Consider the following 27846-nt stretch of genomic DNA (forward strand, 5'->3'; position numbering starts at 1 on the left):
GTGGCCAGGGGGGCATGGTCAGGCCACCACGCACAGCCTGGCCCGGGGCTTGTGCTGGTCGGAGAGGAAGTGACTGCCAGTGACCGGAGAGGGCTGAGCAGGGCCCCCAGGCATGGAGGGGGTCCTCTCCTTCGAACCCCAACTCTGGCGGCAACATCCGTGCTGGTCCCGGCGGCCCGTCTCCCTGGAGGGGTCGTCGCTGACCACCTCCCCTCCTCTCTCCACAGTGGCCAGCCCGTCATGTCCAGCCCTGGCCACTGAGGCCACGTCAGCCATGAAGGACCCAGCGGAGGCGGCCGCAGAGGAGCCTGCCCCGACGGAGACAGTGGCCGGGCCCTCTGGGCCCTCGGGCGGCGGCGGTGGCAACAAGGTCCAGAGAAAGGCTGGGAGCTCTGTCAGCTGGGCGGAACCAGGACCCGAGGAGGCCCAGGCTGCGGGCAGAGACGGTGAGTGCGGTGTGCGAGGGCGAGAGAGAAACATCAGCGATGAGAGAGAATCATGGACCAGCTGCCTCCTGCACACCCAACACTGGGGATCCAGCCTGCAACCCGGGCATGTGCCCTGACCGGCACAACCGTGATCTCCTGGTTCCTAGGTCGACGCTCACCCACTGAGCCACACTGGCTGGGCTCGGGGGTGTCTGTTGAGTCACGTGCAGGCCAGTGTGTTGTTCAGGCGCATCAGTGGCACCCACACCGACAGGGAGAGGGGAGGGGCTGGGGGATTGTAGAGCAGCGGCCCTGCACTTGCTAACGGGCCTTTTACAAACCTGTGCCCCCTCAGTCCTGCTGTGTCCGCAGGGCATGAACCCAGGAGCACTCAGGCCAGGGCTACCCCTGGGCCCCGGAGACACGCTGAGGCAGAGAGGGAGGGGCCAGTGGCCTCTCTCTGTCCATACGGGCTCCTTTGAGCCCCAATTCCTTTGGCTCAACCCGGACGTGCCCTACAGGCCCAGGCAGCGGGGTCCATGTGATGAGCCTCAGGCCTCGCTCAGACCCTGCGTCCTGGCAGCTGGGAAAGCCTGGCCGGACCGTGCGTGGTGCTGCGTCGCTGGTCGCTGGTCCAAGAACTCGCCGGTCACTCCAGAGCTCGCCCCTCAGTGTGGGCGCAGCAGTGGCCGCCCCCGCGATGCCGGGTCCCTGCGGCCGATGCCCCGGAAGCGCCGTGTCCCATGGCAGCGCGGCTGGAGGCGTGTGACGGCCTGGCTCCGTACGGGGACAGTCGTTTTGATGCCTGGGCTCAGGGTATGGCACAGACTCCCCACCGCCCAGGCATCACTCCTGCTCTGTCGTCACTGTGCCACCGGGGAAGATACTTGAGATGAAGTCCATGCCTCGCTCCTCTTGAAACTCGCGCCGCGGCGGCATTTTGTCACGCGGCCTGGTGTTCGGCGGAAATGAGAATTATTGTGACGGCTCCTCAGTGGGGGCCATCTCACGCTTTATTCCTCTACGTTTCTCATTGACTTTCTATGCTAAGGACGCCTGTCCCCTCTCCCCACGGTCCATTCATTCATTTTACTGGGGGCTCATAGGTCTGCACTATGCTCTCCGGACTGTGTCAGTTGCCATCATTTATTTCTTTATTCACATTGCCCAGCTTTGCTCTTCTCATATCTCCATCATCCTGTGAGCACGGGGTCTTCTCATGTCTCCATCATCCCCTGAGCATGGGGTATTCTCATGTCTCCATCATCCCGTGAGCATGGGGTCTTCTCACGTCTCCATCATCCCGTGAGCACGGGGTCTTCTCACGTCTCCATCATCCCGTGAGCACGGGGTCTTCTCATGTCTCCATCATCCCATGAGCACGGGGTCTTCTCACGTCTCCATCATCCCGTGAGCACGGGGTCTTCTCACAACTCCATCATCCCGTGAGCACGGGTCTTCTCACGTCTCCACCATCCCGTGAGCATGGGGTCTTCTCACGTCTCCACCATCCCGTGAGCACGGGGTCTTCTCATGTCTCCACCATCCCGTGAGCACGGGGTCTTCTCATGCCTCCATCATCCCGTGAGCACGGGGTCTTCTCATGTCTCCATCATTCCGTGAGCACGGGGTCTTCTCATGTCTCCATCATCCCGTGAGCACAGGTCTTCTCATGTCTCCATCATCCTGTGAGCATGGGGTCTTCTCACGTCTCCACCATCCCGTGAGCACAAGGTCTTCTCACGTCTCCATCATCCCGTGAGCACGGGGTCTTCTCACGTCTCCAACATCCCATGAGCACGGGGTCTTCTCACGTCTCCATCATCCCGTGAGCACGGGGGTCTTCTCATGTCTCCATCATCCCGTGAGCACGGGGTCTTCTCACGTCTCCATCATCCCGTGAGCACGGGGTCTTCTCACGTCTCCATCATCCTGTGAGCACGGGGTCTTCTCACGTCTCCATCATCCCGTGAGCACGGGGTCTTCTCACGTCTCCATCATCCTGTGAGCACGGGGTCTTCTCACGTCTCCATCATCCCCTGAGCACGGGGTCTTCTCATGTCTCCATCATCCTGTGAGCACATCCTGCTTGGGGGGACCACAGACGGGCACTTCCTGGCCCGGTCCCGGAACCGGCCATGTCTCAAGGAGCCCGGGCTTCCGAATTGGAGGATGGTGCTTCACGCCAGGACCTGGAAGCTGTGTGCTCTTTTGGATTTGACAGGTTTTCTGAGTCTGTGCTGCCTGCGCGGCTCTCAGGCAGGCCCTGGACCACAGAGCAAGCAAGGCCTGGCTGTGGACTCTGACCACCCAGGCAGCCGCACAGCGTGGGGCTGGTACACCGTAGGGGCTGGTATACTGGAGGCTTGAAGACGCTGATAGGAAGAGAGCAGAAATGAACACCATCGTGTTGTCCAGTCCAAGGCCAAGTGGGCAGTGCTGTGACCACAGCTCTTAGGGGAACATCCTGCAGGCGCTGGGACCAGCAGCCCTGACGTTCACACCGGCTGCGGGAATCACAGGCTCTTCCCAATCACATCGGCCTCGATCCTAAGGCCCCAGTCCCTCAGCCCATTTTACAGATGAGCAAACTGAGCTGGGCAGAGATCAGGACTCCAGCCAAGGTGCACACTGGGAGCTGGCCTCGGGAGGGGCCACGGGAGGGACGATAGGGGAGGACTGAGCCACCCTCTGCTCTGGTCCCAGCGTGAGTCCCCCTCTGACCCTGAATCTTGGGGTACCTCACTAGTCCTCGCCAGGCTGTGAGCCACACCCCACAGCCTCACAGGCATGTCTCACCCAGCAATTGACTGGTGCAGCCGGATCAGGACATGGCTCTGTCTGCTCCAGACCCTCAGTTCCTTCCAGGTTGTCACCTCCCTGTGTGGTCACAGAATAGTGGCCCCCAATGAAGTCTGCCTTGGGGACTTTGATTTCTCCCAGACCCCGGCACGCCCACCTCACCCCTGTGGCAACAGAGCGCCGGTGGGACCAAGTTAAGGATCCTGAGATGGGAGATTATCCCGAGGGCGGAGTCAGGGAGAAATCAAAGCCTTTGACGATGGAGGAGGGGCCAGGAGCCAAGGGATGCAGGCGCCTCTGGGTGCTGGAAAGGCCGGAATCAGATTCTCCCCGGGAGCCTCAGAGGAGCCGCTCTGCCCACACCTGGGTTTCAGCCAGTCCCTCAGCCAGTGCACCCTCAGCCAGCGCCCGGGCCCCCCCAGAACAGCAGGATAGCGCACCTTGTTTCCCGAGGCCGTGGAGCTGGGCTGGTTTCTTGTTTATTATTATTAAATATATATTTTTATTGATCTCAGAGAGGAAGGGAAAGGGGGAGATAGAAGCATCAGTGGTGAGAGAGAATCACTGATCGGCTGCCTCCTTCACGCCCCACACTGGGGATTGAGCCCACAGCCCGGGCCTGTGCCCTGACCGGGACTCGAACCGTGACCTCCTGGTTCATAGGTCGACACTCAGCCCCTGAGCCCGCTGCTGGTCTGGCTGGTTTTTTAAAGCGCCAGGGACACTCAGGCCTCCGTCCTCATTGGCCGCGTGACCCTGTGGGAAGGCAGGGGTGTGGGTGTTCCTCTGTTTGCTCCAGAAGCTTCTGGGGGTGGGGCCTGGGCAGGTGAGTGGCCTGCTTTCACCTGAGTCACAGACCTGCTGTGTTCCAGATGCTGCTCCCACCCCGGGCGTCTCTCAGCGGGACTCTGGGACCCCTCCCGGCCAGCGGGGAGCGTACCCCACAGGTAGACGTCCTCGGGAGCGGCACCACACCGCGGGGTTTGTCCAGACAGACGGCGGGTGGGAGTGTGGGACCCCTGCCCCCCCCCCACCATGGGGTGGGGGAGGAGCTTGTTAAATGCAGATGCCCAGGTCCCGCGCCCGGGTTCTTAATCCATCTGTCTGGGGCGGGGCCCAGGACCCCGCATCCCCAGGGGCCAGGGTCTGGGTTCAGCTGCATTTGCAAAGGGCTCCCTTGGGCTCTGCTTCTGCGCAGGGGGACTTGGCCCTAAGGTGCCTGCAAGGGAAGGGGCACGGCAGGGTGATGGGTGGGGCATGGTAAGAAGCGGACGGAAGAGGCCGTGCGCTGTGGGGCAGAGGGAGGGAGGGAGGGCCTCGGGGAGGTGTCCCAGGGCTGGTTTCCAGGAACGGGGCTCTGAGAATGGGGGCGGATTTCTGTAGGGCGTGGACGTGGGTATCACCTGGGAGGTAGCACCAGGGTGGGGGTGTGGTAAGAATCTGCCCCTTACCCTGGAGACCCCACCCTGACCCCCAGCTGTGCAGGACACGGAGACCCCAGTGCTGCTGGCACCTCACCTTTGCCGTCCCCCCTCCTCTCAGAGGTCCGAGCGACCCGGGGTCTCGGTGGTCAGGACCAGGGTTTGAGAAAGCAGCCCGCCCTCTGACGGGGCAGCAGGGGTAGCTCAGGACAGCTGTGAGGTGCTGCCCGCTGCCTGCTGGGGGCTGGCCAGACCCCAGAGCTGCCCAGTCTCTGCCCCGGCCCCGCCCACGGGAGGGGGTGTTTGCTCTGGGGCCCTTTGCTGGGAAGTTCTAAGGGGGTGCAAGGCTGTTCAAAGGGCGTGGGAATCTCTCTCCCTACCTTCTCTCTCTCCTCCCCTCCCTAACCCCCGCCCCCAGCAGCCCCTGGGGCTCTGGGGACTCCTGGGCTCTGGAGGCATCCTTGAGGGCCGGGATGGGTGGGTGGGGGCATCTGAGCTGAGATCTGCATCTTAGGGAGCCAGGCTGGCACGCGGGGGGGGGGGGGGGGACTCAGGGGCTCCAGTGGACCCCCAGGCCTGTGATGGAGGGAGGTGGGTGTGGCCTGGGCAGGGCTGGGGTGGGAAGAAGGGCAGGAGCTGGGTTGGGGTGGGGCTAGGGGTCAGTGGGGTGTCTGCTGGGGGTCAGAGGTCCTGTCTGGGGCTGGCGGTGGGGAGGTCGGGCTGGAGGTCTCGGTGACTCAGGACCACCTGCCGAAAGCTCCTGGGAGGCCTGCGCTGGGGCTGGAGGGGGAGCCGCCCCATCACTCTGGGTGGAGCAGCTCGCCCTCCACGAAGGAAACTGGGTCTCGGGGGCCGGCATCGGTACAGGGTGTCCACAGGCGGCGCCTGAGGTGGGCATTGAACCTGGGACCCGCCTGTGGCTGGGGCTCTGCGGGAGGGCGGGGGGGGCAGACGGCCTGACCTTGACCTGTCCCTGCAGACCTGACGCTGCAGCTGCAGGCCGTGCGGAGGCAGAGTGGGCAGCCGGACCCCGGGCTGCAGCAGGCCCTGCGGGCCCGGCTCCGCCTGCTGGAGAACGACAGCCGGGAGGTGGCCCGCACGCTCGGGGTGAGTGACTCCCTGGAGCCTGGGACCTGGGGGAGCGCAGGTGTAGGCCCCTCCCCACAAGGGGACCAGGTAGACGGTATGAAGGAGATGGGGCGGGGGGCAGCAGGACCAGGGTCTGTGAGTCCAGGCCTCCTAGGGGCCAAGGCCATGGGCGGGAGGCCGCCTTCCACCTCCCCTCAGGGCGGCCTGCGACTCGTCCCCGCCCGCTCTCCTGGATGTGTGTCCCCAGGGACCAACCGTCACTCCTGCAGGCGCAGCCACGCAGGGGCCACCGAGTTCCCAGGGTCCCCCACTCCTTCCCCCAGCGCCCTCCACCCGCTGGGCTGGGAAGGCCCCTTGATGGGAGTAAAGGGCCTGGGAGCTGATCTTATCCTCTGATCTGCGGGAAGGACAGTCGGACAGGAGGCTGGAGGAGGAGGGGCTGGGTTAGGGACAGGTGGCCACCCTCTGACCATGCCGCCAGCCTGGCCTGAGGGAGCCGGTGTGAGGCCCCCCACAGCTCCATGGGCACCCTGTACGCACTCAGCAGCGGGGCTGCCCTCGGGGCCCCGGGCGGTCACTGCAGGGTGAGCTGCTGGCTCTGGGCTGAACCCCTGCTGTGCCACGTACAGAAGGCCAGGCAAGCGGATGACAGCACCCCGCGCCCCGCCCCCAACGACACACACATTCCTGGGCTGTGAGGGGTCCTGGCTGTGCTGCTCCAGTGCCCCTTCACGCTGCCAGCAGGGGACAGGCATATGCTGGCCGGTCCCTGGCAAACCGGGAGTGGGGGGCGGGGTGCGCAGACCGTGGAGGGCCCAGGAGCTCTGGAAGGAGCAGACGTGCCCCAGGTGCTGGGGAGCCACAGCGGGCTTGAGAGCGTGAGGGGCGCCCCTGGGCTGTTGAGGAGTCACGTCTGTGTGTTGGCGCCGGGCCAGGGTCACGTCTACAAAAGGTTCCCCTCTCGTGACCGTCCCTCCTATGGTCAGATGCCTCAGCGCTGCGGGGACGTTTCTGATCCCTGCTTCTCCCGGTCAGGAGCTGTCGGCCCGGCTGCTGTCCATCCACAGCGACCAGGACCGGCTGGTGGTGACCTTCAAGACCTTCGAAGAGATCTGGAAGTTTTCCACCTACCACGCCCTCGGTAAGGCCGAGCTGGGCGGGACTCCCCTGCCAGGCACTGGTCCAGACCAGGCCGGTGTGTACCATCGGGCTCTAGAGTAGGTTAGTGGCCGCGGCCTCTGGGGCAGCTCTCCTGTGCTCAGGTGGGGGGCGAGGGGGGGCGCGTGCGGGGGGCTCCAGATGCTCAGGGCTGTGCAGCCTCATGGCTGGGCCAAGTCCCCACCTCCTTCCAGCGCGGGACCTCCCAGGTCTCTGACTGGCCCGACCCACTGAGCATAATCCAGGAAACTGTCATTCACCCTCAGCCATGGTGCTTGCTTTCCAGAATATTCCTCGTCCTTTGGGGGGGCATTTGCAGGGTCCCCTGAGGAAACACGCCCCACACCCCTCCCCGCAGCCTGAGAGCCCAGGTGGTTTGGAAATAAGAACCAGCGACAATTCCCTGCTGCCCCAAGCAAGGCGTCCCTGCCCCCCTCTCTTCCCACCGCCCCCGTGAGAACACTCTGTCCCATCTCTGAGACAAGGAGGCGGGGGCCCTAGAGCAGCGGTTCTCAACCTGTGGGTCGCGACCCCTTTGGGGGTCGAATGACCCTTTCACAGGGGTCGCCTAAGACCATCAGAAAACACATATATAATTACATATTGCTTTTGTGATTAATCACTATGCTTTAATTATATTCAATTTGTAACAATGAAAATCCATCCTGCATATCAGATATTTCCATGACGATTCATAACAGTAGCAACATTACCGTTATGAAGTAGCAACGAAAATAATTCTATGGTTGGGGGTCACCACAACGTGAGGAACTGTATTAAAGGGCCGCGGCATCGGGAAGGTTGAGAACCACTGTCCTAGAGGAAGTAACTGTCCTCCTCTAACCTTCCCGAGGCCCAGGGCGGTCAGATCAGTTGTCCGGGGTCACGACTGGCCCCTGCAGCTCAGACAGTGAGACGGGGGCCACCTGGGCGGGAGCGGCCGGGCAGGTGTCTCCCTGAGCCTGGTGGGTGCCGGGCTCGGCCACCCCCGAGCGCGCTGTGACCTGGCCGCCCGCCGCAGGCTTCACGCACCACTGCCTGGAAGACCTGCTGGTGGGCCAGGCCTTCTGGCTGCGCTCGCCCGAGGAGCACGAGGAGGCGGCCATCCAGGTCCGCGTGGACGAGGAGGCGCTGAGGCTGACGCACGAGAGCCTCCTGGTGCAGGAAGGTGAGCAGCGCGGGCAGTGGCGCTGGCCCACGCTGTGCTGGGGACTCGGGGTCTCGACAGCTGGGGGATTCTGGGGGGCTGGTGCCATGGGGACCGAGGGGCTTGGGTGGGGAACACCAACAGGGAGGTGCTTTATCACAGTCAGCTCCCCAAGAAATAAGGGGGTTTGCAAGCGCCGCCCCAGCTCGTGCCCCTGATTCGGCCACACAGCCTGACACTGCTACCCACCTGGCCATGGGGAGGAAGCTGGGCGGCTGGGGTGGGCCAAGTCGCCCGTCTGGCCCTTCACAGCACAGAAGGGGAAACTGAGGCCCCAAGAGTCTGAGGGGGAGCCAGGCTCTAGGGGAAGGCCAGCAGAGGCAGGACCCCAGCCCAGGTCCAGCCTCCCAGTCTGGCCCTTGGGGTCTGGTGTCTGGGCAGCTGTGGGTGCAGAGACAGGGTGGGGGTGCCGCCCGCACCTGTGTCCTGACGGGTGGAGCGGGTCCCGCTGCAGGGCTATGGCTGCCTCTGAGTCTGGCCGCCCTGAGTGACCACCCTCTGTCGCTTCGAAGGGCCTTTCTTTGTCCTGTGTCCTGACGGCTACGTGAGAGTGACCGCCGGTCCCCAGGGTGCAGGCAGGGGCCCCCAGCCCCTCAGGCCGGCTTCAGGGGCTCCCCAGGGAGAGGCGGCCCCGGCAGTGGGCTCTCCGGCCGGCAGGCTCAGCGCGTGCTCCGAGGAGGAGGCGGCCGTGTCCGCTGCAGAGCCTCTGACTCCGTTTCATCAGTAGGTACCGGCCTTCGTTCCTCTGCTTCCCGCTGGCAGGCCCCCCACAGAGGCCCAGGCCCTGGGCTGTCCGTTGGGGGGCCCGTGTGAGCCTCCCAGACCCCACACTCCCTCCGCTGCTCCCAGCCCACCTGCCTCAGATGACAGGTCACTGAGCTCTCCCAGGGCCGCCCGGGGTGAGATGCTCCCAGTGCTGACGGAGTCTCGCTTCCTCGTCTGGCTCGTTCTGGAAAGCTCCTCAGGGAGCCGCAGGGCGTGTGCCCGCAGCTGGGCGCTCGGGAACCTGTGCCAGTGCCACCCAGGCAGGCGCAGCCTGAGACCGAGCTGCCCACGTGCTGACCACGGGGCAGAAGCTTGGCTGGGAGCCGCCTGGCAGCCACGGAAAAGAGAGCAAGTTCATCTCCCGGCGTCCACTGTCCCTGGAGGAACAGGCCGTGGCTCGGCTTCTCTCCTGGGAAATAAAGGGCGGCCCCGGGACGGGAGCCTGAGGACGGGCAGGAGGCCCCTGGGCTGGGAGGCAGCACGGGGCCTGGGCAGGGCCATGCCCCGGCCTGAAGGCTGCAGCCCGGGGCAGGGGTGTGTGTGTGTGTGTGTGTGTGTGTGTGTGTGTGTCTGTGTATGGTGGGACCTGCCTGAGTCCCGGGGGCTGCTAACTCACCAGTCCCCGCACAGTTTCACCCTCGCCCCAAAGCTGAAGACCCACAGCAAAGACCTCCCTCTCCCACTCCAGGTGGGCTCTCAGGGTCGCCTGGGACCCCTTCGAGGACTCTGTGGGTGGACCCGTGACGCCAGACGTCCAGCTGATGGGTAAATGTCTCCACTGGCTCTTCTCCCTGGGGAAGCGGCCGGGGGGATGGTGGGGGGAGGAGAGGGGAGGCACCAGCCTCTGGAAGCTTCTAACCCACATGAAGGCGCCCCAAGCCAGAAGACATAGAATTCTCTCCAGTTCACAAGGTGATAATTGAGCCTCGAGGCCAGTGGGCTGGTGCAACCCCCCCCCCCCCCTGCAGCACAGCCAGGCCAGGCTGGTCACTCTGGGTTAAACACCTGAGCCCTGGCACAGGCGGGCTGGAGCGGGCTGGGCAGGGCTTGGGCTGAGGCTGGAGCCGCTATTAACGCTAATGAGGAGTGAGGCCAGCTCTTCTTCCGAAAAGCCAGCGCTGCTGGGACCCTGAGCTCCGGCCAGCGCTTTGCTCTGCCCCAAGCTGGCTAGTGTGTGGTGGGGGGGCCTGAGTCCCTGTGACGTGGACATGAGGCACCGTGGGAGGGGGATGAGAAGGACCCATGTTTACAGCCGCATGCATCCTGAGTGGGCCCTGGCCGGCCTCGCTGGCGAGGAATGGAGGGAGGGGCCCTGGCCTTGGAGCCGACACCCAGGCCAAGTTTGCCCCAGTCTCCAGGCTTCCGTTTCCCACCGTCAGCGTGAGGACACAGCGCCCGCTCCGAGGACCCCATAGATGCCCAGCCCTCACGTGCGGAAGGGCAGGCGGCTGGGCCGCACCACACGCCGGGCCGGCGCCACATGTCCCACGGCAGGACTGGGGGCGCCTGGCTGCGGCTGCCGTCTGCCCCCCTCCCCCCGGCCCCCACCCAGCACTGACCGGTGCCCTCCCTCCGCAGCCGTGGGCCTGGCCTCAGCCGTGGCGGGCTGCCAGGGCGCGGGGCCTGAAGAGCTGGCCTTCCACAGCGGCGACCTCATCGAGATCCTGGGCGCGCAGGTGCCCGGCCTGCCCTGGTTCCTGGGCCGGCACGTGGCCTCCCGCCAGGTCGGCTTTGTGCGGACGAGTCTCGTCAGTGTGCAGGGCCACGCGTCTGAGTGAGTGGCTGCGGCCCCGCCCCTTCCTAGCCACGCCCCTTCCTAGCCCCGCCCCTCGCCCTAGGGGAACACCACCCCCACCCCGCTTCCTAGCCCCGCCCCTCCCTAGCCCCGCCCTTCCTGGCCCCGCCCCTTCCTGGCCCCGCCCTTCCTGGTTCCGCCCCTCGCCCTGGGAACCCGCTGCTGCCTACCTGGCTGCCACCTGCTTCACAGGTGACAGAGCTGGGCTCGTCCTGGACCACGCCCCCAGTCTGCTCCCAGCCATGTCCGGGGCTGGAGCCATCCCCTGTCCCCAGGTCCAGTGTCCCTTCCTGTCCGAAGGCGGACGCTCAACCACTGAGCCCTGCCAGCCGGGCTGTTCTTGTATCGTCCCTCGAGTGGGCACGGGCTGCGGTAACACAGCGCCTCCTGCTGGGACTTAGAGCCACCGACTTCACTTCTCCCCCCTGAGGCCAGAGTCCCAAGCCAGGTGCCCCCGGGCTGCTCCCTCCGCAGGCTGTGGGGCGGGTCCTTCCTGCCTCCTCCGCTTCCCGAGGCTCTCGGGGTCCCTGTGGCCGTCACCCCAGTCTCCTCTGTCTCACATGGCCTCCTCGCCTCTGTCTCTTATAAGGACCGGTCACTGGGCTGAGAGCCCCCTGAGCATCCCACCTTCACCACGACCCAGGCCTAGTGGCCCCGATTTCACAGGCCACCATTCACCACCTGCCCCGCCCCCCCCCCCCCCCCCCCCCCCCCGCCTGAGTCCAGCTGTGAGGTTGGCTTGCTCCGCACCCAATCCTGGCCCTCACTGGCCCCAAGTCCCATCCCCAATGGCTCACCCTGGGGACTGTCATCCTGGGCCCCCATGCCCCTCTCTCTTTTTATTTATTCATTTATTTTATTTATTTATTTTTGTTTGTTTCTTATCTTTTTAAAATTTATATATATATGTATATTAGATTGATTTCAGAGAGGAAAAAAGAGAGAGAGAAACATCAATGATGAGAGAGCATCATGGATCAGCTGCCTCCTGCACTCCCTACATTGGGGATTGAGCCCACAACCTGGGCATGTGCCCCGACCGGGAAGTGAACCGTGACCTGTTGGTTCATAGGTGGACGCTCAACCACTGAGCCCTGCCGGCCGGGCTGTTCTTGTATCTTAACCCAGAGGTGCATCAGGGCCCGGCCCCGGTCCTGCTTAGAGGAGACCCTAGGCCAGTGATGGCGAACCTTTGAGCTCAGCGTGTCAGCATTTTGAAAAACCCTAACTTAACTCTGGTGCCGTGTCACAGATAGACATTTTTTGATATTTGCAGCCATAGTAACACAAAGACTTACATTTTTGATATTTATTTTATATATTTAAATGCCATTTAACAAAGAAAAATCAACCAAAAAAATGAGTTCGCGTGTCACCTCTGACACGCGTGTCACAAGTTCGCCATCACTGTCCTAGGACGTCCCTCATTCACTCGACAAACTTACTGAAGTCTGTCCTGCTGCAGAGCCTGGGCTTTACCCCTTGTTCAGCGAACAGCTGTGCTATTCTTTCCCTCCTGACATTCTGACGTAACTGCAGACCCGGGGAAAGGTCACGTGACAGCATGAGGTCCCGGCACCCTCCCCCCAGATGGCCCGCATGCCCTCGGGACGACGCACTTTCTCCTCTTTTCTCTCCACTTCCCGGTTTCCCTAGGCCCTCTGAGAGGAGTCGAGAACATGATGTTCTTCACTCCGAAACCATTCAGTGTTTTGAAAACCAGACATCCGCTTGCATAACCCCTGTCTGGCTGTCAAGGCCAGGATGAGCCCCCACACGTCCTCACACACCCCGTGCTCACACACCCCACTCGGATGCGCCAGTTTCCCATACGCCCGCTCTAGCCAGAGAACATTCCAGACCACGTGTTACCAGCTGCCCTGTCTCCTTCGTCGTCGGCATCGTGTCCCCTTCGCCTGCAGTTACCCGGCCCTTCTTGTCTTCAATGACACGGACATTTTGGCCTTTATTTTGTCCAATGTCCCACAAGCTGCTCTAAGGTTCCCTTTACCTTCTCAGAACAGCATCCCCTGAGTTTCAAAGTGCATTTCAAAGTTCCATATTCTGCGGGTAACGTAGTCCTATAAGCAACAGTGGCCTGTCTTCCCTCCCCCCGCCCCCCGACCTCATGGAGCACACGCGTGTTTGTGCGGGTTTGTGCGGGGTGCCTGGGAGCACCGTGGGGCTTGTGTGAGGAGCTGAGTGTGTGGAGGGATCCATTCCGCCTGCACCATCACGCCGGCCTTGGGTGAGGGTGGCGGGGGGACATTTTGGGGTTGGGCTTTGCAGGCGGCCCAAGAGCCCGTCTCCCCAGGCTGCTGTGATCCGCTGCGTCTGTCCCAGCCCGGGCTCCGAGCGCCTGCTGCTGGCCAGACGAGGCTCCCTGGGAGGCAGGATGTTTGGTTTTGTTCGTTACCTGGGGCCTTCACTGCGGGGCACCCAGTAGGTGTGCAGGGACTGTCGTCGAGGGAGCGCAGTGGGTCTTTCTGGGCGGCGCCATGGGAGCGCGGTGTGAAGGGAGGCCTCTGTCCCTCCAGGCTGGACAGCGTGCTTTTCCTCGATGAGGACGAGCGGGCCTTCTTCAGCAGGGAGGGCCGCTTCTCCGAGGAGGACGCCCGGCGGCTGCTGAGCAGGACGTCGGGCGCGGACATCTGCACGGCGTACAGCTTGGGTAGGTGGGTGCAGCCCGACCAGGGGCCCGGGGCTGGGCCCAGGCCGCCGCCTCCCAGACCCGCTCCCGGGTCACCTCCCCCCGCACGTGGGCTTTTCCTGAGGCCGTGTAGAGGGAGAGGACGGAGGCGTGTCCCCAGCGACAGAAGGAAACGGACGGGACGCGGCCAGGACTGGCCAGTCACTGCACTGGTCACGAACGTCGCCCATGGCTTCATCCCCCTGGATGGAGATAGACACGCGTGGGTGCACGCCTGTATGGATGCACAGATATACATGCACATGTTCACACACATGCCTGCACACGCATATGCATACACGCCCACATGAAGACATGCACACACACACATCTGCCTGCTGCGAACATGTGTGGCAAGACCTTTCCCACCAGCAGCCGGTGAGAACCCCGCCCACGCAGGCCTGCTCCTCTCTGAGCGGCGCTCACACCGGCCTGGGCGCAGCAAGGCCTCCGCCAGCCTGGCGAGCGGTCTCTCCTCTTTCCCAGGACCCCACACTGGGGCCCTGGTTCGGGGGAGGCGTCCGGGTCAGCTATCCCTGCCGGCCACCGCGCGGTCTCCCAGGGGCTGTCACTGGGCAGGTCTCTGTTCAGCTCGTTCTCGTGTGGTTTCTGTGGCAGCCAGCGAGCTGCTAGTGTACCCACTTCACAGAGGGGGACACTGAGGCTTGGGGGTGCGCTGCCCCTGGGGTGAGGGGAGCGCCCTGTTCCCTGGGAGAGGCCGCAGCCTCGAGGGCGGAAGCCACAGCACGTCGTGGGAGGCAGCCCTGCAGGGGTGCGGTGGGGGCAGGCCCTGGGAGGCGTGGCTTCTCGGCCCCTCAACGGTGGGCCTGAGCCCCACTGCCCCTCGCCGGCGCTGGAGTTGGGAGTGTCACCATCCGGGGGTCACCACCTCGACAGAACACGGCCCGGGGTCAGAGGGCACTGGCCGGAGGCTGACCCTTCTCTCCTCCCCTTTCAGACAGACTCGGAGAAACTGAGGCTGAGCCGTCAGAAGAGCAAGGTGGGTTCCTCCCTGCGGCACGGGCTCCTCCGGTCACGGCTGGGCCTCGGGGCTGACGCGGGCAGAGGCTGCGGAGCTGGGCGCCTGTGGGTGCTGGGCACGGCCCTCACTCCTCCTTGGGGAGCGTTAAGGGAGGGGGTCCTGCCCTGGAGGCTGGAGGAGGTGCCGGTGGAGCTTCCTCCACTGTGGCAACGGATCCCAGCAGACATGCCAGCCTTCTGCCCTGCCCCCACCATGCCCGAGCCCATGCCCGGCCCCCGCGCTGTCCCCTGCTAAGGTGGGTCCCCTCCATGCCTGCCCCCCCCACTGTCCCCAGCTAAGGTGGGTCCCCTCCATGCCCGGCCCCCCACACTGTCCCCAGCTAAGGTGGGTCCCCTCCATGCCCGGCCCCCCACACTGTCCCCAGCTAAGGTGGGTTCCCTCCATGCCCGGCCCCCCACACTGTCCCCAGCTAAGGTGGGTTCCCTCCATGCCCGCCCCCCACACTGTCCCCAGCTAAGGTGGTGTCCCCTCCATGCCCGGCCCCCCACACTGTCCCCAGCTAAGGTGGGTTCCCTCCATGTACAGCCCCCCACACTGTCCCCAGCTAAGGTGGGTCCCTTCCATGCCCGGCCCCCCACACTGTCCCCAGCTAAGGTGGGTTCCCTCCATGTACAGCCCCCCACACTGTCCCCAGCTAAGGTGGGTCCCCTCCATGCCCGGCCCCCCACACTGTCCCCAGCTAAGGTGGGTCCCCTCCATGCCCGGCCCCCCACACTGTCCCCAGCTAAGGTGGGCCCCCTACATGCCCGGCCCTGGGTCCCTTTGCACCACCCACAGCAGCTGACGGTCCCACGGGCTCTGCTTAAGGGTGAAGCGGGCGCTGACTTTGGAGCCTTATGTTCAGAAGTAAGTCCCTCGGGGGCCTGCTCCCTCCCGGAGGGGCCGGTCCAGGGAGAAGCCCCCCTCCCGCCACCTCCACCTCCTCCCAGCAGGGGGTCCGCACGGGCGAGGCCCAGACGTAATGCCAAGGCCCCTTTGAGGGTCCCGAGAGCAGGCCCCATCGGAGCACAAACACGGGGGGCCGCTTTGGGGTGTCGGTGAGAAAGCCCCTCCCCCGGGTCGGTCCCAGGGCGCCCTCTGAGCCTCGGGGGGTGAGGACAGGAAGACGCTGCGGACACCCTGCCCGGAGGAGGGGGTTCACACCCTGCGAGCCCCGGGAGCACAGGCCGGGAGGGCCCTGTGGCCTCGCCAACCCGGGTGTTTTCTTAGCAAATCGAATGTCTAGCCGAGTGGGACGCCGGCCAGCGAGCCACACGCCCTGCATTGACGCCCGACCGCGCGGCCAACAGGCCCCGCCAGCCCAGGGCCCTTCACACGCGGATCGAGACAGAGGCGTCTTTGCTGCTTCTCTCCTCCCAGCCTTTCCCAACCGTGTTTTCCCAACAGGAAACGGGCGTGTTTGCTCCGCGCCTGGACTAGCTTTCGGGCCTGGCTCTTTCCACAGCCAACAGTCCCCGGTCCCCATGTTCTCCAGCCCCCCCCTTTCTCTCCTTAACCCTCTAGAGACCGTGGCCTCTGCTTCTCAAACCCTTTAGGGCAAAGTGGGGCCTGGGGTGGGGCCGCTCCCACTCTTTCAGGTTGGAAGTTGTCCCAGGAGAGAAAGGGGCCTTCCCCCCAGGGCCGGTTCTCAAAGTCCCGTGGCTGGCTCGGTTCCATGGCTGGTTCTCTCAGTTCCATGGCTGGCTCGGTTCCGTGGCTAGTTCTCTCAGTTCCGTGGCTGGCTCTCTCAGTTCCATGGCTGGCTCATTTCCATGGCTGGCTCTCTCAGTCCCGTGGCTGGCTCGGTTCCGTGGCTGGCTCTCTCAGTTTCGTGGCTGGCTTTAGAGCTCAGGCTAATCCCTTCCTCTGATTGGCTCTAGATGATGTCACAGGATTGCTGCACCTGACTGGAGACACATGGGCAGTTGCAGCACTGAATGGGTGTCCACTGAGTGGCTTTGAAGGGAAAGGGGTCTCTGTGTGGTCACAGAGCGAGGACACTAGTCTCCTGCACTGTTTTCAAACAGGGAAGAATAAGAAAAGGCCGGACTGGCCTGTGTTCTCCCTGTAACCATACGACTGTGCTCCCACTGTGCGCTGAGCTCCCACTGTGCGCTGAGCTCCCACTGTGCGCTGGGAGCTGGGCATTTCCTGGGGAAGCAGTATCTGCCAAATGCCACCACAGGGACGCTGCGCCTGGGAAGGGACATCCCTGCCCCATGCTGCCCCAGACTCTAATCCATCTGGTGTTTTGGTAACTTGCAGAAATGCCTCTGCCTGGCCTGCACCCAGAGCCACATGAGACCCTGCAGAAGGTGAAGAAGGTTCTAGAACAATGTAAGTCCCACCACAGCTGCCCTGAGGAGCCAGTGTCCTGGGGTCTCCAATCAGCGTCCAGTGGAGCGAGCTCACCGGACACCGAGGAGCCCTCCTTCTGCCTGGATGCGGAGGACGACTGGGCCGACCCGGAGGCCCTGGGCTCCCTGTTGCGGTTCCTGGACGCTCCTGGGTACGAGCCCGCCTTCCGTGGCCTGTACGACGCCTCCCTGCCAGGGCTCGGCACCATGTTCTGTGGCTTCGCCAACGAGGAGGAGCTGGCCGGGTGCCTGGCCCAGGCCCGGGGGGTGGCCAAGAAGGCGGACCTCCCCATGGCCCTGGCCAGGCTCTGCTTCCTGCTGGGGCGGCTGTGCGTGCGGAGGCTCAAGCTGTCCCAGGCGCGCGTGTACTTCGAGGAGGCCCTGGGGGCCCTGGGCGGCCACTTCGGGGACCTCTTCCTGGTGGTGGCCCTGTATGCCAACCTGGCCACCGTCCACCTGAGGCAGAGCAACAGGGACAAGTGCGGGCAGGTGGTGCCCAAAGCCTGCGCCCTGCTCCTGGGGACGCCGGGCCACGTCTGCAGCACCGAGGCCGAGGCAGAGCTCCTGCGGCTCGCCCTGCGCAGGGCCGTGGGCGCCCGCAGCCCGCAGGCCGAGGCCCGCGCCTGCTTCCTGCTGGCCCGGCACCAGGTGCACCTCAAGCAGCCCGAGGCGGCCCTGCCCTTCCTGGAGAGGCTGCTGCTGTTGCAGAGGACCCTGGGGCGGCCGGATGCCGCGTGGCCCGCCGACGGCTACCTGCTCCTGGCCAACATCTACAGCCGGAAGTGCCTGCCGCACCTGGCGCTCAGCTGCGTCCGCGTGGCCTCGCTGCGGGCGCGGGGCTCGCTGGCCAGCTCGCTGCGGAGCGTGGACCTGGTCCTGCGGAACACGCCGCAGCCCCCGCGCCTCCCCTCGCAGATCGCGCACTACCTCCGGCAGGCGCTGGCCGCCCCGGCCCCCGGCCCGGCCCCCGCGTGGCGCGGGCCCCTCTACGCCAGCCTGGCCCAGCTGCACAGCCTCCACCGGCAGCACGGCCGGGCCATCGCCTTCCTGACGCGGGCGCTGGAAGCGGACGCCGAGACGGGTGGCCGCCGGGTCGTGGACGACCTGGTGGCCCTGGCCTGGCTGCACGTGCTGCACGGGCAGAGCCTGGTGGCCCTGGGCATCCTGCAGGCGGTCCTGGACGCGGCCGTGGCCGGCGTGGACCAGGAGGGCGTGGTCGCCAACATGATGGCCCTCGCCCTGAAGAGGACGGGCAGGACGCGGCTGGCGGCCGAGGGCTACTTCCGCGCCCTGGGCATCGCCCGGCGCCTGGGCCAGCGGCGCAACCAGGCGGTGGCCCTGGCCAACTTCGGGGCGCTATGCCTGCAGGCGGGGGCCCGCGGGCTGGCCCAGCACTACCTCCTGGAGGCCGTGAGGCTCTTCTCAGGGCTGCCCAGCGGGGAGTGCAGCCGGGACTTCACCCACGTGCTCCTGCAGCTGGGCCACCTGTACACACGCCGGGCCCTCGCCCAGCAGGGCAAGTGCTACTACGAGTGGGCCTTCCTGGTCGCCGCGGAGACGGGCAACCTGGATAGTAAGTGCCGCCCAGCCCCGCGCTCACTTCCTGGAAAGAGCGTGCTCTATTTCCATCTCCGGCCGGAGCACCTGGGGTGTGAGGGTCACAGGCGGGCGGTGGTTTTTCCGCCGCCGACAACGCTGAGTAATGGAAACCACGAGCTGTTTGCCGGCGCCGAGGCCGCTCCCACACCGGGCCGGACGGGCAGGGCCCCCGCTCGTCTCTGTCTGCCTGGGGCGTGTCTGCCCATAGCCCGAGCATTCCCACCGTCGTGGGCATAGCCCAGGCCGGGCAGGAGGGGCTGGGCACAGAGGAGCCCGGGGCCTTGAGCATGGATGATTTGGCCGGTGGCTTCCTCTAGGCTTCCGCCAGCCCTGCCCGCCAGACGCCTCCCGGATGGCGGGCGGTTCCCTGGCGGAGGAGCCGCTGGCTGTATTAACAGCCCCTCGCTGTGCGGGTACACCGGCTCTGTGCCGGCTCCACCTGCAAACGCGACCTGAGTGGGTCATGTGGGAAGCAGTGACCAGCTCACAAAGTGGTCCTCGGGGTGGCGGGGGCAGCTCCTGGCCCCGACGTGGGGGCCAGGGGAGTCTGTGTGGTCTGGAACCCGAGGGTCAGGAGGGTTTAGGCAGGCATTAGGTGGGCGGCGGGGAGAGCTGGCAGCAGGCGCGGCTTATACGAAGGCCCTGGGTAGGTGAGCTGGGCTGTGCATTGAGGTGCAAGGTCTGGGTGGGATGGGTGGTGGGTGGTGAGAACCTCGATCGGGGCTCCAAGAAGGGGCAGGGGACCCCATGCTGCAGTGCGGCATTCCCTGAGGGCACAGGGGAGCCACCGCGGGCCGTAGCACCCTCACCGAGGCCAGCAGGGGGCCCTCTGAACCTCAGGGAAGAACCAAGGGGGGGGTTCTGGGGACTTGTGGCCTCAGGTCGGGCGGTGCTTGCCAGGGCCTCCCAGAAACCTCCTGTGGGCCCCCAGGGCACTCGGGGATTCAGAGTTGGGGGACCTGGGGATCATGTTGTTACCCCCTTACTGAATAGGGAGGAGACCCAGGGCTGGGAGGTACCCAGGGCCACCCAGTGCTCGCTCGGGCCCCTTTTTAGGCTGTTCCAGCCGTCTGTGTCCTTCAGGCGTTTGTCCGTCTCCACCTGCACTCCTTTCTCCTGGTCAGTCTGCGAACGCTGTGTCCACGCCGTTATCTTGTCAAGGAGCGGCCTTTGGCTTCACTGACTTCCCTGCTGCTTTGCTGGTGTCTGTCTTTTTTACCGTCTCCCGGATCTTAACCTTCCTTCCCTTTGCTTGCTCTGCCTCTGGTTCACTCCTCTTCTTCTAGCTTCTCGGAGTGGAAGTTGGGAGGTTTTTACTTGAAATGTTCTTCTCTCTAAAGACATTTACAGGCATAAGCCCCGTGGGCTGCTCTCGCCGCATCCTGTGTGGGTGCCTCACGCTCTGTCTCCGCTCATCTCCGCACATCTCCCCGTCTCCGGCCCTGTGCTTCCTGGGCCCCTGGGTGCTGAGGAATTTGTTCACTTCCACGTATCTGTGAATTTCCCAAACTTCCTTCTGTTTATTTATTTACTTATTTATTTATTCTAAATATATTTTCATTGATTTCAGAGAGGAAAGGAGAGGGAGAGAGAGATGGAAAGATCAAGGATGAGAGAGGATCACTGATCGGCTGCCTCCTGCATGCCCCCTACTGGGGATCAAGCCCGCAACCTGGGCATGTGCTCTGACTGGAATCAAACCCGGGACCCTTCAGTCTGCAGGCCGACGCTCTATCCACTGAGCAACACCATCCAGGGCTGTTTATTATTTTTTACTTTATTTTTATTGTTGACAGATGTCCCCCATTTCCCTCCCCCTTTGCCCACATCTACCCAGCCCCCCTCTCCCTCACCTGCCCCTCCAATCTGGCCATCACCACGCTATTGTCTGTGTGTCCAAGGGCTGTGCATATAGGTTCTTCAGGTCATTTTTTTCAAAATATGTTTTTCTTGATTTCAGAGAGAGGAAGGGAGAGAGAAAGAGAGAAACATCAATGATGAGAGAGAAACGCTGACTGGCTGCCCCCTGCTGGGGATGGAGCCCACAACCAGGGCATGCGCCCTGACCGGGAACTGAACCATGTCCTCCCGGTGATGGGTTGATGCTCAGCCACTGGGCCCCTCCGGCCAGGCTTCGGGTCATGTTTACGGGAAAGCGCTCGCCGTCCCAGGCCCCTCTCGGAGGGTGAGGCAGGCGGTGGCCGGGAGCCAACTTCCTGGGGGAGCTTTGGCTCCGGATGCCGGCCGCTGGATCTGAATCCCGTCTCCACGGCCTGTCGGCACTCAGCTTGGACTCAGTGTGCCACCTGCAACATGGGGGTGCAGGTGCCCAGCCTCGCCAGCTCAGGGTGACGAGCTGTTGGCCGGGAGGAGCGGTCGGTGCCGCGGGAGGGCCTGGCCAGGACCCCAGCCCGGGGCTTATAAAAACGGGGGCGCCACCCTGCCTGGCCCCAGTGTGTGACCTTGAATAGGGTACTCGGCCTGTGTGGGCTCAGTGTCCGGTCTGCGGTGACCCCCTCAGAGGGCGGGAGAGGCGGGCACACAGCAGGGGCCTGCGAGCCCCCAAACCCGCTGCAGCCAGTGCCGCAGCCTCTGTCCTGTCTCCCCGCCCAGGCCAGCTGCGTGCCGTCCAGCGGCTGTGCCACTTCTACAGCTCGGTCAGGCCCCGCAGGGCCCAGTGCGTCGTCTACCACGAGTTCCAGCTCGCGCTGGCCCGCCGGGCGGCCGACAAGGCGCTGGAGGGGCAGCTCCTGGAGACCATCAGCCGGCTCTACCTGTCCCTGGGCACCGAGCGGTGAGGCTCCGCGGGCACCAGAGGCTGCGCCAGCCGCCCGGGGGGCCCTCCCGGGACCCTCCTTCCTTAGCCCCTGGGGGAGGACGCGCCAGCCGCCCGGGGGGCCCTCCCGGGGATGCTCCTTCCTTAGCGCCTGGGGGAGGACGCGCCAGCCGCCCGGGTGTCGCTCTGACCGTTGCTTCCGCTTCCAGGGCCTACAGGTCGGCGCTGGACTACACCAAGCGCAGCCTGGGCATCTTCATCGACCTCCAGGAGAAGGAGAAGGAGGCGCACGCCTGGCTGCAGGCGGGCAAGATCTACTACCTGCTCCGGCAGAACGAGCTGGTGGACCTGTACATCCAGGTGGGCGGGGCGGGCACCTGTACATCCAGGTGGGCGGGGCGGGCACCTGTACATCCAGGTGGGCAGGGCGGGCACCTGTGCCTCCAGGTGGGCGGCGTGGGCACCTGTACATCTAGGTGGGCGGGGCGGGCACCTGTACATCCAGGTGGGCGGGGCGGGCACCTGTACATCCAGGTGGGCGGGGCGGGCACCTGTACATCCAGGTGGGCGGGGCGGGCACCTGTGCCTCCAGGTGGGCGGCGTGGGCACCTGTACATCCAGGTGGGCGGGGCGGGCACCTGTACATCCAGGTGGGCGGGGCGGGCACCTGTACATCCAGGTGGGCGGGGCGGGCACCTGTACATCCACGTGGGCGGGGCGGGCACCTGTACATCCACGTGGGCGGGGCGGGCACCTGTACATCCAGGTGGGCGGGGCGGGCACCTGTACATCCACGTGGGCGGGGCGGGCACCTGTGCCTCCAGAGGGGAGCGTGGGTCTTCGCGCACTCACTCACTCATCCCTAAGCCACTCTGAGCTGCGTGCCAGGTGCCCGTGCCATCTCCCCACACCCCTGACCCCCGCTGCCAGCATCTCCCAGCATCTCAGCTCCCAGGGGCAGAGCCCCCACCATGTTGGCACACAGTACGTGCTGAGTCACGTGCACACTGTGCCCACACAGTGGCACACAGGAGACCTTGCCCCAGCAGGACAGGGCATGTGTGCTTTAAACAGGATGTGACTGAGGGCGAACCCGCTCCCTGGCCAGGGGCCGAGGCTCCCGGGTGAGGGGCTGCGGCTGAGGGGCTGTGGCAGGGTGGGGGTGCAGAGGAGCGGGAGGGCAGGCTCCTGCCCGCCTGGGTCACTGAGGCTGTGTGAGTGGCAGCGAGGGGGCAGTGCCCACCGGGAGGGGCGTCCGGGCAGCAGGACGCAGGCGCTAAGGCCCAGAGGTGCACAGATTTGGGGCTGCAAGCAATTGGGTGTGGCCGGGCTGCAAGCAGGGGCTAGTCCATCATTCACTCAGCGGTATTGAGCACCTACTGTGTGCCAGGTACTGTGCCAGGCTCCAGACGCAGCAGAGAAGCAGACAGCCTTAGTCCTCTGGTGGGAGAGGTGGGCAGACATGTGCCATCAGGGGTGCGAAGGGGACAGAGGGAAAGTAGTGGGGTGGAGGGGCAGGAGTGAGAGCCCCGTGAGGCCAGAGGGGAGGACGCATGGGCCAGGCGTGGCCTGGATTCAGGGCCGCTCTGACTGTGCCCAGCTCCTCAGCAGTCCCTACCTGCGGCTCCGAGCCTTCACTGACCAGCCTCCTCAGGGGACACGGCTGGAATGATCATCCTCCCCCAGTGGGAGACAAGGACCACAAAATGCACAGGACCCGTCCCTCCTGGGGCGTGAGAGGGACGAGCCCCAATGCACTCGCTGGGCAGCTCGAGGGCCCCAGGGTGGCCGGGACGTGCTGTGAGGTCCCCGCTGGAGCGCTGTGGGTCTCACAGGCCCGCATCCCCACAGGTGGCCCAGAACGCGGCCCTGTACACGGGGGACCCCAACCTGGGGCTGGAGCTGTTCGAGGCGGCCGGAGACATCTTCTTCAACGGGGCCTGGGAGCGGGAGAAAGCTGTGTCCTTCTACAGGGTGAGGCCGGGCAGGGCGGGGGCCTCAGTGGGTGTCCCTGGGCGGGCGGAGGCGCAGGCACAGCGGAGCAGCCTCCCAGGAGGCGGGATCACCCTCTGCATGGTCTGGGATTGTCATGACCCCACCCCCACCCCAACCTAGAGGGACAGAGAAGGGACGCACTGTCCGAGGGCCACAGGCAGCTCCCAGCTCGCAGCACGCATCCCTGTCATCTCCAACAACCCAGAGTGCACCTGTGCCCATTTTACAGATGAGGAAACTGAGGCTCAGAGGGGAGCACAGGGGTGCGCCACAGGACACGGCATATCAGTGGGAGGATCGGGCCCAGGGCCCAGGCTTCTCCCCTCCCGTCTGCCCAGCTCCTGGTGTGCGGCCCAGCCGCGGGTTCCGATGGACGTGGCATTTGCAGAGCCCCGAGGGGTGTTGGGCGCTCCTGGTCAGGCCCTTGGGGCCCGGGAGGGGAGGGTCGGGCTGAGGTTATGCCGTGTAGACAGATGGGCTGCAGGCCACACCCCAGCTGCTCACGGCCAGTGGCCTGGGGTGTCAGGGCCTCTCGGAGCTGCCTTTCTCTCGGGGACAGAGCTGTGTAAGGACCCGGGGGCAGTGGGCGGGCAGCTCCCAGGGCGGGGGCGGGGGCACTGAGAAGGGTCCTGGGTGTGGGCAGGCCGAGGCGGGAGGAGGCCTGACCCACTAACCTGCTCGGGCAGGACCGGGCGCTGCCCCTGGCCGTGACCACAGGGAAGCAGGAGGCGGAGCTTCGTCTGTGCAACAAGCTGGTGGCGCTGCTGGCGGAGCTGGGCCTGCAGCAGGAGGGCCTGGAGTTCGCCCACATGGCCCTGGCACTCAGCATCACCCTGGGTGAGCCCCACACCCCTGGCCCGGGCCTCCGCCCCGGACATCGGGAGGGCGGGGCTGAAGGTGGCAGAGGCAGACCCAGGCCCGTGTGGGGCCTCAGGAATGTCGCACTGCAGATGTGGCCTCCTGCCTCGGTCCCTCGCCACCCACGAGGCCAGATGCTCCAGCTTCTCACCGGTCCCTGGCAGTGCCCGCCGCAGGCCGCCCCTTCCCTGCACTCAGCTAGCCCCGCTGTCCTCGGCTCCTGGAACCTCAGGCCCCTTTCCAGGCTCTGGTCCCTCGGTGCCGGGCATCCCTGTGTCCGGTCACCTAACTGAGCTGTCCCAGGCCTCGGTCTCCCCCAAGATGGAAGCCCCGAGTGGGCCAGGTGCACAGTGGGTGTGAAATGGGGTTCCCGTGCTGGCCCCACAGCGCCCCCTGGGAGAGGGACCCGGGCACAGCCTGGTCTGATGCTACCCTTGGGATGGGGCAGGGCCACTGCTGATACCCAGGAGGGTCAGAGGTCATGTCTGAGGTTGCCTGGAGTCCGGGGTCTGCGAGTGCAGCCTGCATGACCTTTGGGGTCTCCTAGGCAAAATAGCAACCCAGGCACGCCAGGCGGCTACGTCAGGCTCGGACGGAGGCCTTCAAATCCCCCACTTGGCCACATCCCCAAGGCGGGCTGGGAACAGGTGCCATTGGGCCCACTTCACAGATGGGAAGAGTGAGTCTCCGGATGGGAGGTGACGGGTGGAAGCTCTGAGGCGGCTCTGACCGGCCGGGGCCGCCGCCGCTGCACGCAGCGTGTCCTCACGCAGGGCCCTCCCTGTGTCCCCCAGGAGACCGTCTGAATGAGCGCGTGGCCTACCACCGGCTGGCCGCCCTGCACCAGCGGCTGGGCCACGGCGAGCTGGCCGAGCACTTCTACCTCAAGGCGCTCTCGCTCTGCAGCTCGCCGCTCGAGTTCGACGAGGAGACGCTGTACTACGTGAAGGTGTACCTGGTGCTGGGCGACATCATCTTCTATGACCTGAAGGTGGGCACCGGGCGGGGCTGCGGGGCTCGGGGTGGGGGCCATCGCCCGCCCGGGTGGGTGGCCACTCAGACCCCCGAGGCCTGGGCCAGGTCCTCAGTCCCAGGGCGTCCAGGCCCTGGAAGCTCCCGGCCCGGCCGTGAGGAGCAGGTGGGGCTCAGCAGACACCTCAGCCATGAGGTCAGCCACGCCCTTCAGAGCTCGGGGTCAGTGGAGGCTGACATGTGAACAGATGACAGCGGCCTTTGCTTTGCATAAAGGACCAGATGGAGTACAGTCAGGGGGGCCTCCTGGAGGAGGTGACTGTGAGGCTGAGTCTAGAATTCTAGATAGTCAAGCAGGAGCTCAGGATGGCCACAAAAATGTGGGAGGGGAAAAGGGTCTTTGGGGAGCGAAGGAGGGGCTCACCGCTACCCCATGATGCAAGATGCAACCCAAATCCTGGCCCCTCTTCCGGGAAGCCTGCCAGCCTGTGCAGAGCTCCCCCTGGTCTCCGGGGACCCTTGAGCCCTCATGTCCCTGCAAATGCCCCATCTCCCGGCCAGGACCCCTTCGACGCGGCTGGGTACTACCAGCTGGCGCTGGCAGCGGCCGTGGACCTGGGCAACAAGAAGGCCCAGATGAAGATCTACACGCGCCTGGCCACCATCTACCACAACTTCCTGCTGGACCGCGAGAAGTCCCTCTTCTTCTACCAGAAGGCCCGCACCTTCGCCTCCGAGCTCAACCTCCGCAGGGTCAGCCTGGCCCCGCCGCGGTGCTGGGGGCGCGCACCCTGGCTGGCCTCTGGCCACCCACCCTGACCCGCCCCGAGGCCCGAGCTGGCGGAGTGCGTCCTGGCGGCGCGTTTTCCGGGGAACAAAGGAGGCGGCTAAGCGGCAGTAAATGTTCTGCAGTCACCTCCTCAAGTCTGCAGGCCCCTCCCTGCGGCCTCCTGGGGAGGGCCCAGGGCCTGGCCCGTCCTGGGGGCCACCTGCGGCTGCACCCCATCCTCGGGCCTAAGTGGGTCGTCTGTGAGCCCGGCAGACCCAGGCGGGGGTCCCCTGCCAGCCACTAACGGCGGCGTGGCCTTGGGCAAGTTCCTTCCCGGCTCCCCTCCCGGAGCCCCCACTGTGCGTCCGCAGGGTGCTCCGCGTTGAATCTTAAGCCTCCGGTGAGGTTGGACTGCGGTGTCCCCTTTTACAGCTGAAGAAATAGAGGACCAGAGAGGACACAGCAGGTAGGGAGGGAGGGCCATGTGGGGTCCGCTGCTGGGCCGCCCACCCCTGCCCTGCCCCCCTACTCCCCCGCAGGCCACCAGGGCAGGAACCCAGGCATCCCCTTGAAATCCTCTCCCCGACTCACAGGCAGGGAACCGAGGCTCAGAGAGGGGTGCCAGGTGCTTCTCACCGCACGGCTTTCTTCCGGCCCCTCTTCTTTCTTGAACTTATTTTGTTAACGAGGTGAAATTCACATAATATAAATGTAACGATTCCTAGTGGCCTGTCAGTGGGTTTTGTCATTCACGATGCCCTGCAGCCACCGCCTCTGTCTCTCGTCATCCGCCCGAGGAAGCCCGTACCCCTGGACCCCTCTCCCAGGCCCCTCATTGAACAAAAGGGGAACCCGAGGCCTGGGGCGGGACTCGCGGGGGGCAGAGCACGAGCCTGGGCATGTAATGCGCTCAGGATGGTGGCAGAGCGGGAGGCCCCAGGGCTGGCGGGAAGAGCCACCAGGCTTCCTTCCTCTGCTCCTGGAGCCCAGAACCTGCCCCCAGGCCTCTCCCACCAGAGGGCAGCAGAGAGCTTTCCAGAACCCAGGCCAGGGTGAGGGCCTGGGGCCCAGCAGAGCTGTTGACAAACCTTCTAGGCTTGACCTCAATCTGCCTTCTGGGGGCTGGTTTGAAAGCGGGGAGGAGGCCGCGCAGTAATTGAAACCAGGAAGCCCTGGGCAGCGCCCGTCACAATGGCACGGTCTCTGAGTCGCCGGCCGCCAGGCAGCGCCAGGCCGGGCCTGCAGCCACGGGGGCACTGGCGCGGGACCCAGGCCGTCCGCAAACCGCCTGCCTCGGGCCACGGGGCCTCGGGAGCCGGGCCCCCCGTCCTTCCACAGACCTCCGTCCCCCTGCCACGGGGGCACCGGCCGACAGGGACCCGCGGCTCTCGGCGGCAGACCTGGAGGTGCAGGGAGGGGCTCGGTCCTGCTCCTCCTGGGCTCAGACTCAAGCCCCCCGACCTCAGGCTGTGGGGTTTGTGGGAAGAGCTTATTCCTCTGAGTCCCAGTTGGTTACGACACACGCGATAGACCCTGTACCGGGTGGAGCGAGGGTTAGAGCTGCCGGCCCAGCCGGGCTCCGGGCGGCCTGCGACCTGCTTCCTACTCACGAAGCAGTTACTCTAGGACGAGCGCCAGCACCCCGGGCTCCAGACCCCGAACCGAAGCGCCAGTCACCGGCCAAGCGCTGCCCCACTCAGACCCTCCGTCTCTTCTTCATCTGCAACCGGAGACAGCCACTCCTCCAGGTTCTGAGGATGAAGGGGCCGCGTGCCGGGCGCCGCGTGGGTGTGCGGAACGGGGCCGGGGGCTTCTGCTCTGGCCGAGGCGAGGAGCAGGCCGGGAGGGGCCAGGCGCCGCCCGGGCCCACAGCCTGGTCCCGCTTCGCCCCTTCTGAGCCCAGGGCCACGGGCAGCAGCCCCCGAGGCCCTTCCTTCTGCAGAGTGGGCATGAGGTGGGCATGTGCCTGCCTCAGGGTAGGCCTTCAGCCCGCTGCACCGGTGGGCACACAGCCCGGAGCCCCACTGGCCTGGCTTTAGGAGGAGGCGCCGTGGCTCAGCGGGGTCTGTCCAGTCTCCTTCCCACACGGGCTCCTTGCGCACCTGCTGTGCACAAACCCCATTAACGCCCGCAGGCCGGCGGCAG

At 65.2% G+C, this 27846-nt stretch overlaps 1 protein-coding gene across 1 annotated transcript in view; it reads left to right on the forward strand.

Annotated features, from left to right (window-relative positions):
* The window catches only part of SH3TC1 (SH3 domain and tetratricopeptide repeats 1), a gene marked incomplete at its 5' end in the record, with an annotated part of 29973 nt that extends 3548 nt beyond the window's left edge, over positions 1-26425 (forward strand). Inside the window, 17 exon segments of the mRNA XM_081103134.1 lie at positions 228-446; positions 4103-4177; positions 5631-5758; positions 6776-6881; positions 7920-8066; positions 8618-8828; positions 9559-9635; positions 10449-10644; positions 13203-13336; positions 14313-14354; positions 16641-18305; positions 20945-21125; positions 21317-21467; positions 22959-23081; positions 23789-23939; positions 24755-24951; positions 25494-26425. Of these exon segments, the coding sequence (XP_080959260.1) occupies positions 228-446; positions 4103-4177; positions 5631-5758; positions 6776-6881; positions 7920-8066; positions 8618-8828; positions 9559-9635; positions 10449-10644; positions 13203-13336; positions 14313-14354; positions 16641-18305; positions 20945-21125; positions 21317-21467; positions 22959-23081; positions 23789-23939; positions 24755-24951; positions 25494-25751 (4061 nt within the window). The 3' untranslated portion in view covers positions 25752-26425.
* Positions 26426-27846: the final 1421 nt, after the last annotated feature.

This window comes from Myotis nattereri (genome assembly GCF_964212035.1).
Source record: "Myotis nattereri genome assembly, chromosome: 1".
Lineage (NCBI taxonomy): Eukaryota > Metazoa > Chordata > Mammalia > Chiroptera > Vespertilionidae > Myotis > Myotis nattereri.